The following is a 13,729-nucleotide window of genomic DNA, read 5'->3' on the forward strand; positions in this document are numbered from 1 at the left end:
ATGCAACTGTGTCAATTTCACTGAAATATTCATAAAATTGGAAACTTAGAATTCAAAGAGTTAAGACTGAGTTTTGAAGTGAGAGAGCCTGGGTCTGAATCTAGATCAGGTCTGCTACATGACAGACACAAAAATTCAGGGTAAGTTGTTAATTCCTTCTATGCCTTAGTTTCTTTAGCAAATGGGCATAATACTAATCCTTAATCTACACGGCTGCTGCAAGATTTACATTAATTTGGGGTTGGGGATATAGCTCAGTTGGGAGAGTGCTTGTCTCCCAAGCACAAGGCCTTGGGTTCATGCCCAGCACAGAGGTGGGGGCGGGGGAAGGATTTACATTAATTTATACCAGTGTTATACCACTGTCTGACAGGTGATGGTCAACTGATAAATGATTATTAATGAAGACAAGAGTTATGCTACCTTTATACTTAAAATCAGCTAATTAAAATGAGAGTCTCTTTAAAGAGTGGGGTAAAGAAAAAATTAAGTGGATTTTGGGACTCTGACACTCTTGCTAAAAACTCTGAAATAGTTTGCTTTAAAAAAGTTTTTTTTTAAAATTTTTATTGTACTAGGGATTGAACCCAGGGGTACTCTGTCACTAAGCTGAATCCCTAGCCCTTTTTAAATTTTGAGATAGGGTTTTGTTATTCTCCAGGCTGGCCTAGTACCTGAAATTCTCCTGAGTAGCTGGGATTATAGGAGCACCCTATTGTGCTTGGCTGAAATGGTTTTAATTAAATTAATCACAGGCTACTTTGAAAGGTTCTAACTGTTTGGTATTGGGGATTTAACCCTGAGGTGCTTAACCACTGAGCCACATCCCCAGCCCTTTTTTGTATTAGAGACAGGGTCATATTGAGTTGCTTTAGGGCCTTGCTTAATTGCTGAGGCTGACCTTGAACTCACAATCCTTCTGCCTCAGCCTCAAGAGCGGCTGGGATTACAGGTGTGAGCCACTATGCCTGACTTTACTAATTTTAAAAATCTTTTTAAAAAATAATTATTTTATTTATTTATTTTTAGGTAGTGCTAAGGAACGAAATCAGTGTCCCTCACACACTAGACAAGCACTCTGCCTCTAAGCCACAGCTCTTGACTGACTTTATTTTTTATTTTTGAGACAAGGTCTCATTAGGTTGCTGAGGCTGGTCTTGATTTGCAATCCTCCTATTTCAGCCTCCTGAGCCTCTGGAATTACAGGCGTGCTCCCTTGCGCCTGGCAAAGCTCTAGATTTCTAAAGTTCAACTGCCAAAGGACAAGGTTTAGAGTGAGACTGATGTCTCAATTACAAAGCTCTGAGAGAACACATGGCTACCTCTAACACCCTGCCTTAGGCAGGAAAGGTACTTATAAATTTTTGTTGAACAAAATGGCCAACCTCTGCTCTATCCACTGGGTGTCATGAGCACTCACAGAGGCAAACACTTGTTTACTTCAGGGTTTGTTGATATAACTAAAGTAAATTAGTATGCTAAAGACACATGAATTCATACCTGTCTAAATTTAGCTCTTGCTTCTTTTTCCTTCATTCTTCCATGTGCAACCAAATAGTCAAATACTTCACCTATAATTGAGAGAAATAAAAGTAAGCAGAAGTCCTATTTCTGAGCATTAATTTTCCCAGAAATTGATAATGTTTAACTTTTAGCAATACTCTAAATTTGGGGGGTGGGTAACTGGGAATTGAACTCAGGAGTACTTAATCACTGAGCTACATCCCCAGCCTTTTTGAGACAGGGTCTCACTAAGTTGCTTAGCGCCTTATCAAGTTGCTGAGGCTGGCCTCGAACTTTTGATCCTCCTGCCTCAGCCTCTTGAGCTGTTCTGATTACAGGTGTGTGTCACCATGCACAGCTAATTTTTATTTTTTGATACAGGTATAAAGTTAGCCAGAAATACATGAAATCTGAACTAAACTAGGCTAAAGTTTATGGGTATTTAAGTTCACCAGTAAAATCTTTAAGCTGGAGAAAGTCTTAAAATTAAATTCTCATATGCTTAAATTATACAACTTTCATTTTATAGGTTTTTCATTTTACATGTTTTCAATATGCTTTAAAAAAAACTGAGCAATGAAAATGGAAAGTTAAAGCAGATTAAATTATTTGTGTTAAAAGAAGATATTCTCCCTGTTGGATTATGACCACAAAATATTTCCTGAGTGTGTTCATTCAGTCAACAAATATTTATTGAGTGCTTACTAACTGCCAGACACCGTTCCAGGCTCTGGAAAAATGCAACAGTGAGTTTGGTAAAGCCCCTTCCCTTGTGAAGTTTGCCTTTTAGTAGGGAGACAGACAGTGAACAAGCATGCACCTAGTACATGAGAGGACTGAAGTGTGATGCAGAAAAGGTGGGAATAAACAGGAAGTGTGTGCTTGCTTGCACTCTGCTGGCCACCTGAGAGAATGAACAATGAATGTAGTTCTCTGCAAAGAAGAGTCTATAGCAAATAAGAGAAGGAAGCAAGGTAGCCATGTGGCTAGAGAGGCATAAGCAAGGGGGAGAGGGCAGTCTCAGAGGACCAAGACTGCTGTAGGCTTTGGAGAAGACTCTGGCTTTACTCCATATGAGCTGAGAAGCAGGGATGAGAAAGTGACTGAACTCTTAAAAGGATCACTGGATGTTACAAGGGGGAAGAGTACGACAAGGGGGAAGGACAGAGGACCAACTGCAAGATCTGTGCAAAAATCAAGCCAAGCATGACAGTAACTGGGCCCAGAGTGGGATGTGCAGTGGTGATTGGCAGTAGGACTCAGGACATAATACAGGTGACACTGGCAGAGCTCGATGCTAGACATTCAAGTGCAATCCCTACACAGTGTTAACTCCTTGGGGAAGAGGAGATACCTCAGAGAACCCAGTATTAGTGTTAACTGCTCATCAATTTAGAATAAGAAAACATCACCTCTGCAATCCACAGAAACAATCCTCATTTTTAAAAGGAAGATTTTTTTGGGAACCATATCTACCTAACACATGAAAGGAAGACAGACCCCCATTAACTTAGTGAAGGCGTTTAACTAAAACATTCTGAGATTTAAAGTCATTCTAAATTATAAATGAGTACCTCTGGCTTTAAAACTATTGACCATAACTCTGAATAAATACATTTTAAATAATGCAAGGGCAAAAATATTTCCATGTTATCACTGGACTGCATGGTCTTTTAAAAAGGCTTTACATATGTTAACTTATACTACACAATGCATTTAACTACGATGAAGTATGAGCTAAATGTCAGCTCAGTAAAGTGTCAGCATTTCTAAGTAAATGACTTTTCTATTTGCAGAGAAGCATACATCAGCAAACAAATAGTTTGTGTTCCTATTATGTATATGGAAGGCAGTATGACTTAAAAACACTAGTGGGCTCACTTGCTGTCACAGAGGAACAATGACAAGGTCCAAATATGTCAGTATAATTTTAGCTGTAATTCCAAATGCAACGTAAACCTCTTCTGAGATTTCTGGAACCATAAAGCACACATACAATTACTAAGTTATAAGTAAGGAATCCAACTTATAAACCAGGAATTCAACCAAGATCTTTTTTGTCTTTATTAGAAATGTATTAACACTCAGATCGAACAGCTGAACTAAAAACATCTAAAGGCTATTTACCAGAGAAAAAAAGCAGAGTGGCACTCCTGCCCAGGCCAGGGAACACATAGTTGGTAGGCACTGGACAGAGCAGTTCAGAAAGCCCTTAGCTCTAGTTCACATTCCACAACCAACTAGCAAGAGACCCCTGGCAGAGGACAATCTTTTGGAGACTAGTCTCTGTAAAAATTAGACAGCTGTCCTGGGTTATTTACTTCTCTTCTTTTTTCTTTTGCCCTGGATGATGATTTCTAAGATTCTTTGCAATTCTATAATTCTACCAAATCAAAAGGTACCAAGCTGGAGGAGAAGGGGTAGTCAATTTATGTTTTAAAATAAAAAAATTTTTGTGGGCTAGGGCTGTAGCTTAGTGACAAAGCCCCACACCTGTGAGGTATTGGGTTCAATCCTCAGCACCACATAAAAATAAATAAGATATTATGTACATCTACAACTAAAAATAATGAAAAAAAATTTTTTGTGTGTGTGTGGTGCTGGAGGCACCTCGAGCAAACTAGCCAAGAATTCTACCACTGAGCCACACCCCAGTTCAAGGGTAATCAATTTAATGAAGCTTTTGTTGTTTACTTGTCCTAGAGCTCGACAGTGTTTGCTGAGGTTGTTACAACAACCTAATTGATGAAGTGCTGTTATAAATGCTGAGGGCTGTCAGCATGCTCACTGTGCAGCTCCTGGACATTTTACTCCTTTGGTCATATAGTCAAAGAGGGTCACTGGCTGGATTCACAAACTATCTTTTCCAAAGTCCATCTTTTTCTACTAAACATGATGCTTCTCAAGACATTTTTGTCTTGGCCCTATGTAAGAGTAATCACTATGGCCTGGGCACCTAAAATAGGTGGGAACAGAAAGCCAAGACCAACAAACTGGAGAGATTACATGCTGTCAGGCGTGGCTCCAGCTGTGGCAGTGTGACTATGGTGAGCCTACCCAGTTTCCATTTCCTTAATGGTAAAAGCCTTGGCACTTACTGCTTGACCATGTCACAGAGTTGCTATGAAAGTCAAAGAGGCCAGATAGAATAAGCACCTAGGACAAGACCACACAAATGAGGAGGTTTTGAGGGTTACTCTCTGTGGTTTGCCTGTGGGCTAAGCAAGTGCTAGAACTCCATACCGATTTTTGTTTCTGATTAACCTTCAGCTCTTCCTACTGCTCCTCGAGTTTGAAAATCCCAACAAAATTCCCAAATGGCAAATTTAAAATATACAATTCAATTTGGAGTACAAAAGAGTGGTGTCAGAGGTATGCCTACAATAATTCTTTCTTTCCCAAAACAGATTTATAGTCTTTTAACTTTAATGGTTAACTTGCTACAATGAGGCTGTGATTCAACTTTCTATCCTCAGGTTTTGTAACCTTGATCAAAGTTTAACAATAAAATAAAACTATGATCCTGTAGAGTAAAAATGGATATATCTCCAGGAGTTTATAATTTCACAAATTCAGCCTAATTCTTATTTGTTTAGTATCTACTATGTGCTTATTATTGGCACAGTGCTAGAAGCAGGGAACACAAAAAGATGAATGGGAAAGCTTCTGCACTACGTGGGCAGAAGCCCCATCAACCTCAACCCTGAAATGAGAGTTCTATAAAAGACGGCAGCTACATTCATGCACTGAAGACAATATCTAGTTTTTACATCCTGGTAGGCAAATAATTAGTAGCATTTAATCTTCATTTTAAAGAAAATCAGTCATCTATACTGTAACCAACATTTCTGGTCTTTGCAAAGAGGGATATCAATGACTTAAAAATCTGATAAAGCATCCAACATGTAGTACACATTTTTTCTCAATATGCTAACATGTTCATATATCAAAGAACTCAAAACACTTGTGATTAACAAAATATATACAAACACACGCACATACAGGGAGGAACATTACTCGACCTTAAGGAGGAAGGAAACTCTGACACATGCCATGGTGCAGATAACCTTGAGGACATTACGCAAAGTGAAGCAAGCCAGGCACAAAGGACAAACATTGCATGATCCCATGATTCCATTGCTACCTAGAGTAGTCAAACTCACAGAGATAGGAAGTAGAAGGCTGGCTTCCAGGGACTGAAGAAGAGGGAAATGGGCTGTTAGGGTTTAGTGGGTAAGGGTATGGCTGTAGTTTGGGAAAACAGAAAAATTTCTGGAGATGGATATTCATGAGGTATAAACAACAATGTGAATATACTTAATGCCACTGAATCATACACTCGAAATTGATAAGAATGGTAAATATTATGTGTTGTATATTTTACAATGCAAAAATTCAGGAACTTGGATATCATTAATGCTAATAGTGAAACATTTACTGCAATCCACAGAACTGCTAAGAGTCAGTTTTTCTGGCTCCTACCCTAGAATATTATGACTGGATGTTAAATGAAACCTTAATGATTATCCCTATGGGCAGCACAGCTGTGCAGTCTTTTCAAAGAGGAGAAAAACAACCCTGATTCACACAGATGTGCTTACCTCCACTTGCATACTCCATGATTAAGTAGAGTGTTTTTTCAGTTTCAATGACTTCGAACAACTTCACTGGGGAAGGGGAGAGGATGCAAGAGAAAAAGAAACAAATATCTGTAAGCATAAACTATGCACATACAAACTTCAACTATGAGAAGCCAATTTTTCCCCCTTAAATATTTTAACAGTTGGTCTCTAAAATAATGCTTTCAGGGAATTTTTACCATACTAAAACAAAAGTTTTTATAAAGATAAAGAATTCCATAAAAACAAAGACTACTTATGGGGCTGAGATGCTGCCAGGGTGCTGCCAAGTGTATGTGCTCTATTTCCTCTATCCCTGTCACTGTCCTTGATGACTGTGTAGGCCAGCTACACTCCTAGCACCCTACCACTCATGCCTACTTCTCTCAGCTAGCAGATGTGGCCTAGATCTACTCCAAGTGTGAGTCTGCTCACTTGTCCTCAGAGCCTGAAAAAGGTGATTCCACCTCAGACTTTTGCTGTTTGTGGAGCTTCTGGTAACTCTCAAAGAATAAGGTTTCTTTATCATTATGCTGAGGCCAGAAACAGAAAAAGATAGAAGGGATTACAAGGAAATTAACTGAAAGAACTTTTTTGAAGAAGAATGATTTTTAGGGGGTTAGAGTAATTTAGCTATAACCAGTTGTTGTCACAGATTGAAGTATATCTCTAAAACTATCGAGTCATCATTTTACATATTTATGCTGTTATACTGTCTTTAAATTTATCCAAAAGAGAGGTATACTCATCTGTTACAATGTAGGTCATTTTTTTGATGCCTTAGCAGAATATCAAAGTCAAAGTTCACAATGGCACAGTCAGGAAATGTCAGATGAACTGAACTCAGATATATTAAGATTGTAAGAAAAACCATTTAGGAATGTTAAGGTATATGTGTTGATAAACAAGCAACAAAAAAATGAAATCCCTTTAATATGCTAATGCAAATTTTAGCTCTTCTGGGGAAGTTTTTTTTTTGTTTTTGTTTTTGTTTTGTTGCTGGGGATCAAACCAAAGGCCTCACACATGCCAGGCAAGCTTTGTACCACTGAGCCACATTCCCAACCCTTGAAAAATTACTTTAATGTAATAGAAATTTAAAAAAATTTTTAAATTTAATATCAAAGATATGTCATTTAGTAAGTAGGAAACTCTATAACCAGGATACAATTTAAATAATTAAAGGATAAATTAATATGTTCAGGTTAGTTCTAGGTAACAGTGATAAAGTTTTGTTTTGTTGGTGAAAAACTGAAATGTGAAGCTCAGAGTTGGCTGGCTAACCTCAAAGGGTTGAAATGAAAAGGGAAAAAAGGAGGCTTTCTTCCCATTGTTACATTCCTTGTGATCTTTCTTCTCTTCAAGCATACAGTTCACTGATTTCTGAGACATGCATTTGTTTCACATTTTAATTACTATCCCCTGACATCAGGATGATGGGTTGGGAGCATTGTCCTTCTACTCTTGTGCCTAGATGTTCACAGGCTGTCCTTAACACTAAACATCACCCCTCTCATTTACTATGTTTAGATTACAGGAGCTACTATTGTATAAAATGCAGTTATATTATTTAAAAAGCTCTATTATGATGTATATGACAATAAAATTTTCACTGGGATACATGTACAGTGGGGTCAGATTAGATACTTTGCACATTTACTCTTATTCCAACAATTACTATGAGGGCAGGAAAACCATATTACTTCCTCATTTTCAAACACCTGGTAGTGTTGTGTACACAGAGGACACATAAAACAAATATCTGCTTTATAAAAATTCCTATAAAAATGTTTTTTTGTTTTGTTTTGGTAGTACTAGGAATTTGACCCAGCAGTAGTTGACCACTGAGCTACATCCTCAGCTTTTTTATTTTGAGATAGGGACTCACTAAGTTGCCAAGGCTGGCCTCAAACTTGTGATCCTCAGCCTTCTGAGTTGCTGGGATAATAGGTGTGCACCACTGTCCCTGGCCTCTAGTATCCCTCTTTGAAATATGACTCAGCATACAAGTATATTTGTAGGAATATAGTCACAGCAAAAAAGTATATTTTTGAAAATATTATTCTGACTTCCTATAATTCCATCCTACTAATGAAATAATTATATTTTCTAAAAATTAAAAACTTAGGTAATTGTAGTTTGACTATGGATGTTCCTACTACATTAAAACTTTAAATTCAAATGTTCATTTAATGCCTGAGCTTTTTAATCTTTTAACCTTTAATTAATTCAGTAATTTTGAAAAGTTAACACAAATGATCAACTTGTATACATATTTCATTAAAAGTGTACCTGGGCTGGGGGTTAGGAAGGAGTCTCCTATCACTTTGGGAATACCTGTTTAGCTTTATGACATACTTTTCAAGAATGCAGTTAGACCCAAAAATATTTAAGAAAGCAGAAAGTACCTATGTTTGGATGATTTAAAATCTTCATTATTCTTACTTCTCTGAAGAGCTAAAAAAAAAAAAAAGAAAAAAAAAAAAAAAAAGACAACCCCTCAAGTTATTAAACATACTCCACTGTTGCAACAGAAATTTAAATTTCTCTTAGCTGCTGATTCATTGCTAACGTTTATTGTCCCATACCTAAGACAAACATGAAAGTCTGGAGTAACCTTAAAATAGGTTTGTAACCTATTACTGAACATTTCCAAATACTTCCATTTATGGACAACAGCAGTGGTACCAATGGGGAGAGTACCACACTTTGAATTTTTTTTTTTTTTTTGTGGTCTAGAAAACATAAGATCAGACTTAAGTCTAATCACAGGCTAAATCGCAGGTTAAAGTTTAACTGCTAAGTTGTTGAGGCTGGCCTGTGATTAAACTTGGTTTGATTCAGCATCTGTTCAGGAGTTACAATTCTGTAAATCAAAACTTATGCAGTCCCATGACCTGTATCATGAGCATATGAGACTGACAACTCCAAAGGGTTATGTGACAATATTCTGAACAAAACCAACATGGGAAATCCTCACTGGAGATGATGGGTCATGCAGCATGGAGGCCGTGGTAGAGTGCTACATTAGGGACTCTCATGAGCCAGGCCTCCCTGGGCACGCAGTTGTGCAGTACCCCTTTCATGCTGAATGAAGACTTGGCTCTGTTACTGGCTTTGGTCAATGCAATGTTAGATTTGAAGCAAGGAGGGGGTGGATAAAATGCTTGGGCATTACAGACTGCTCTCTTGGACTGATATAAAGCAGCTAGTCTAGCCTCTTTGATGATGAAAGGTAGTATGTACAAAGAGGGATCCACTGTCCCTGCCAACCTGCCAGCTGAAAAGAGTCATACCAGTAAACCCAGGTGAGACCTCCAAGTTGGATACCATACCAGGACAGATGGGGATGCTGCACTTAGAATTGAGCCCTGCCCGTGGCCTGGCAGTCCAATACCTTGCAGCTTCTGTCCTTCCAACACCCATGCCAGGCACCCTGACTCCTTTTAGTTGCTAGAACATGCTAAGTTCTTTTAAGTCTCTTCTTTTTACCCTTCAAGTCTCAGGGAGATTCTCTGAAGCTCTGGGTAAATGTCCTTTGTTTTACAGCAGAGCCATCTATTCACTTTTTCCTTAGAATATCTTTTAGGTTGTGATTATGCATTTTTGTGTACTATTTATTAACCACTTTGTCATCCACAGGAGCTTGAAATCAAGCCTGGCACACAACAGAACACATTTGTTTGATAAAAGCCTGTAGGAAAGCACTAAATACCAAGAAGTGTGGTTTGAGCCTGCCTCCTTGGCATTCTAATGGACACATAGCCTCAATCCTGATAGGAGAATGAATGCTTGCTACAGAGCTGTTGCTACTCTGCTTGCTGGCAGGAGTGCAGGTCAAATGAAGGCAATTATTTTTCAATTCCTACTAGTAGTGCAGCAGAATTGAAACAAAGTGAATCAAAGTCAAGATCAGGGGAAAGATGAAATATAGAAATTCAAGGGGGGAAGAACGTCTGTCTAGAGATTTATGCAGGACTTAAAAAGGATGTCTACCTCTGAACAGGGGGTTCATGCGCTCTTTGTAAGTGAAGATGGAGAGATGTGACTAATTCAGGCATTTAAGGAAGACCAAGTGATCCCATTCTGACCAAAGCAGTGTGTTTCCAGGTGGGGACTCCCGGCTACCTGCACCACTCAACAGGGTGCTTGTGACAAAGTACAGATTCCTGGCCCTACTTATCATTCCATGTGAAATGGGGTATGAGAATCTTTGTGTGTGTGTGTGTGTGTGTGTTGTGTTTTCTAGGGACTGAACCCAGGGCTTTGAACATGCTAGCCAAGTGCTTTACTACTGAACCACATCCCCAGCCCTTATTTTCGGTTTGTTTTATTTTGAGAAAGGGCTTCATTAAGTTGTACAAGCTGGTCTTGAACTTGTGATGCTCCTGCCTCAGGCTCACAAGTAGCCACCATATCAGGCAGAATCTTACTTTTCAACAGGCACCTCATGTGTGGTCGTTTCAAAATATGTCCATAATTCTTCCCCTTAAAAGGTAGAGTTACTGGGGATAGTCATGCATGCCTATAATCTTATCATCTAGAGGCTGAGGTAGAAGAATCACAAGTTTGAGGCCAGCCTGGGCAATGTGGCAAGATCCTGTATCAAAAGAAAATAAAAGAAAAAGGTCTGGAGGGCTTACTAGCATGCACAAGGCCCTTCAATCCCCAGTATGGGGGTGGGGCAGAGGGCAGGGCTAACAGGAGTTACTTGCTCCTAAACAACAGAATATGGCAAAAGAAAGGAGGGTGGGGCTTTGGAGGTCAACAAGGTCCCAGACAGTACTCCCTCCTTGTTCTCAGACTGCTTGATTGAGCATCATAAGGACATTCAAACACCACTGTGGACAGGCCCATATGGCAAGGTAGTAAGGGAACATGCCCCCAATCAGTGATGAACTCAAGTCCCAGCAACAGTCACATGAGAGAGCCCTCTAGCAAACATCTGCCAGCACCAAGCAAGCCTTCTAATGGTGGTAGCTGGGCTTACATCCAACCAAAATCTCTTGAGACGCCAAGTCTGAGCTACTTGTAAAGACAACACATAAAAGTTGAGAATTGCTATGTTGAAGCAGGAACCAAGGATTCATGATAATACATCATGAAGGGGAGAGAGAACAAGAGAGAGCATGAGAGAGAGGAGAAAGAGAGAGGGCGGGTGGGCTTGTACAAACTTAGATCTGTAGGCAGAAAGGGCAGCAAGAGTTTGTAACAGGGTAGGGTCGGAACATGTTTCTCTATCAGAATTATGTACTAGGCAGAAACTGGCAAGTGGCAAATGAGTTAATAAATCCTATGCCAAACTACACAAGGACAGGCAGAGGCAGAAGCTGATAGTCACCCAGTCCCTCCAGTGTCTCAAGTAGAGGATTCAAATCTATGATATCATCTAAATCCTATAGGCTAAAGGGGGATATGATCATCCCTACTTCACAGTGAAGGAAGATAAGAAAGGCCAAGGATTTGTCCAGAGACTTGAGTTGTTGGTACTCAAAGATCCATGCTCTGAGGCTGCTGCCCTGGAAACTGACAACCAAATAATTAAACAACTTACAAATTATACACTGCTGATACAGAAGATCAAGAGCAACTGGTGGGCTCTGTGACAGAAGCTTTGTAGAAACTGATAATTTGCATACAAGAAAGATAAAAATGCCAGATATTTCACAATCTGTGAACCTGAGAGCTGGAGATCATTAAATGTGAACAGGTGATCTCTTCAAAGGCTTAGTTCACTGAGTGAACAAGAATAACAATAAAAAAAAAAAAAAAAAATTGACGAGAACACTTAAAAAATGTGAACAGGAATAATTTATTAAAAGGGAAACATGCACTTTAAGTTCTTAGAAGGACTGTACAACATACTTTTAAGTTTTGTTATCTATCTACATTTCCTTTTCAATTTATTTTAAAGAGATACTAGTTGGAAAAAAAAAATAACACAGAAATATATAAAGTTAAAGAATTCTTCCCTCACTGATCTGCATCCTTGACACATTTTCACTTACCTTTGAAGGCAAGTACAGGATCCTGGTGATGGGAGTATCAAGGACCCTAAGTCTATAGTACCAGAGGAGTAAAGAAATGTTCCCATAGCCAGGACTTGGTATGCACAGGTGTTATCTTTGGAAAAAGACAGTTTTACCAACAATAGCAAATTAAAACGGTATTTAAAAGCGCATGGGGGAGTTACAGATACAGCACTGATCTAAATCACATGCCATGTATTTAGGTTCCCTTCTCCAGATGTATAGGTATAGAACAGAACAGGCCAGGGCTGCTGAGTGGCAGGCTGAATGACACCTCAGGTGCTAGAAATCACGGCAGGAGACACAATGACAACCAGCTTCTTCTTACCAGGAAGTAGGCAGCACAAGCACATGCCCTGCTCCTGGCCTAAGCACACCAACTCCTACAGCCTGCCCATTCAGGTTTCTTCCCCTCCTCTGTCCTGGTGGAAGCTGGCAGCCTATTTTCTGAGAAGGCTGAATCAGAGCACCTAGGCACGGGGACCCCATCCTGAAAATAGGAGCCCACTGAGTGGTGACATACCCTCTGTACCCACTTTCTTTGCATGCCTCTCAAGACTCTTCCAGCCCTTCTTGCATCATATTGAAAAAGAAACTGGAGAGAAAAAAAAAAAAACAAAAAACAAAAAACAAACAGCTTAAATGAAAAATATAAATATGGACATTCTAGTACCTTTCAATGGAGTGACTTAATCTCTGCCTAGTCACCTATTGTCCAGTGCTCATGTATGTAACAGCTCTGAGCTTCTTCTGTGTCTTGCTCTCAGCCAATAGTCTTGAAATATTTGTGATTAAAGAGAACAGAAAACCAGGTGCCATGGCACATGTGTGTAGTCCCAGGAATGTGGGAGGCTGGGGCAGGAGGACAGCAAGTTTGAGGTCAGCCTGGCCAACTCAGTGAGACCCTGTTTCAAAAATAAAGGCTGGGGGTAAAGCTCGGTTGCAGAGTGCCCCTGGGTTCAATCCACATAATCCCAACAAACAAACAAACAAACAAACAAAGAAGGAAAAGGAAAACCAGAAGAAGAAACAGGATTACTTCAAATAAAAACAAATTGCAGTTGGTGTTTTTTTAAATGAAAGTCTATTTTTTTTTAACTTTATTTATTTTTATGCAGTGCTGAGGATTGAACCTGTGCCTCACATGTGCTAATAAGCAAGTGCTCCAGCACTGAGCCACAGTCACATCCCCAGCTGGTGTGTTTAAAGATTTAGAAATGAGGAAGAAATAATAGCAACTATCACATTCACAAAAAAAGAACATTATGCACCAAGGAAAGGTTACTCATTTGGGGATGAACTGTATTGAAGAAATTCAATGAAAGGGTTTGAAAGCAATCAATGATATCTCTTAGAAAGCAGTACAAATTCAGGGGTGAAAATTAAGACTGGATATAAAAACTTGGAAGTTCGATGTAAGAGGGTGCAGTTTATGATATAAAAGAATATTCTGGAGGGGAAACTATCAGGGACTAACCAGAGGTTGGCAGAACTGCACTGTATCGAATCCAACAGCAAGGCTCAAGAGTGCTCAGTGTAGTAAGCACATCTGATCTGGCTGTCTCTTCCGACTTACTA

The 13,729-nt window shown here is 39.3% G+C and overlaps 1 protein-coding gene across 15 annotated transcripts in view; it reads right to left on the reverse strand.

Annotated features, from left to right (window-relative positions):
- Nucleotides 1-13,729, reverse strand: part of MARK3 (microtubule affinity regulating kinase 3) — a 94,131-nt gene that overhangs the window by 34,352 nt on the left and 46,050 nt on the right. For 7 of the 15 annotated variants that reach the window (XM_079130076.1, XM_079130086.1, XM_079130084.1 and 4 more), the window contains 4 exons: nucleotides 12,675-12,746; nucleotides 8,531-8,579; nucleotides 6,105-6,170; nucleotides 1,501-1,571 (listed from right to left, as the gene is read on the reverse strand). In XM_079130076.1, the coding sequence (XP_078986202.1) occupies nucleotides 1,501-1,571; nucleotides 6,105-6,170; nucleotides 8,531-8,579; nucleotides 12,675-12,746 (258 nt within the window). Of the gene's footprint in view, nucleotides 1-1,500; nucleotides 1,572-6,104; nucleotides 6,171-8,530; nucleotides 8,580-12,479; nucleotides 12,747-13,729 lie in introns of those variants that run through there. The other 8 variants (XM_079130079.1, XM_079130078.1, XM_079130077.1 and 5 more) reach the window with 2 other exon arrangements.

This window comes from Sciurus vulgaris (genome assembly GCF_902686455.1).
Source record: "Sciurus vulgaris genome assembly, chromosome: 2".
NCBI classification, from domain to species: Eukaryota; Metazoa; Chordata; class Mammalia; order Rodentia; family Sciuridae; genus Sciurus; species Sciurus vulgaris.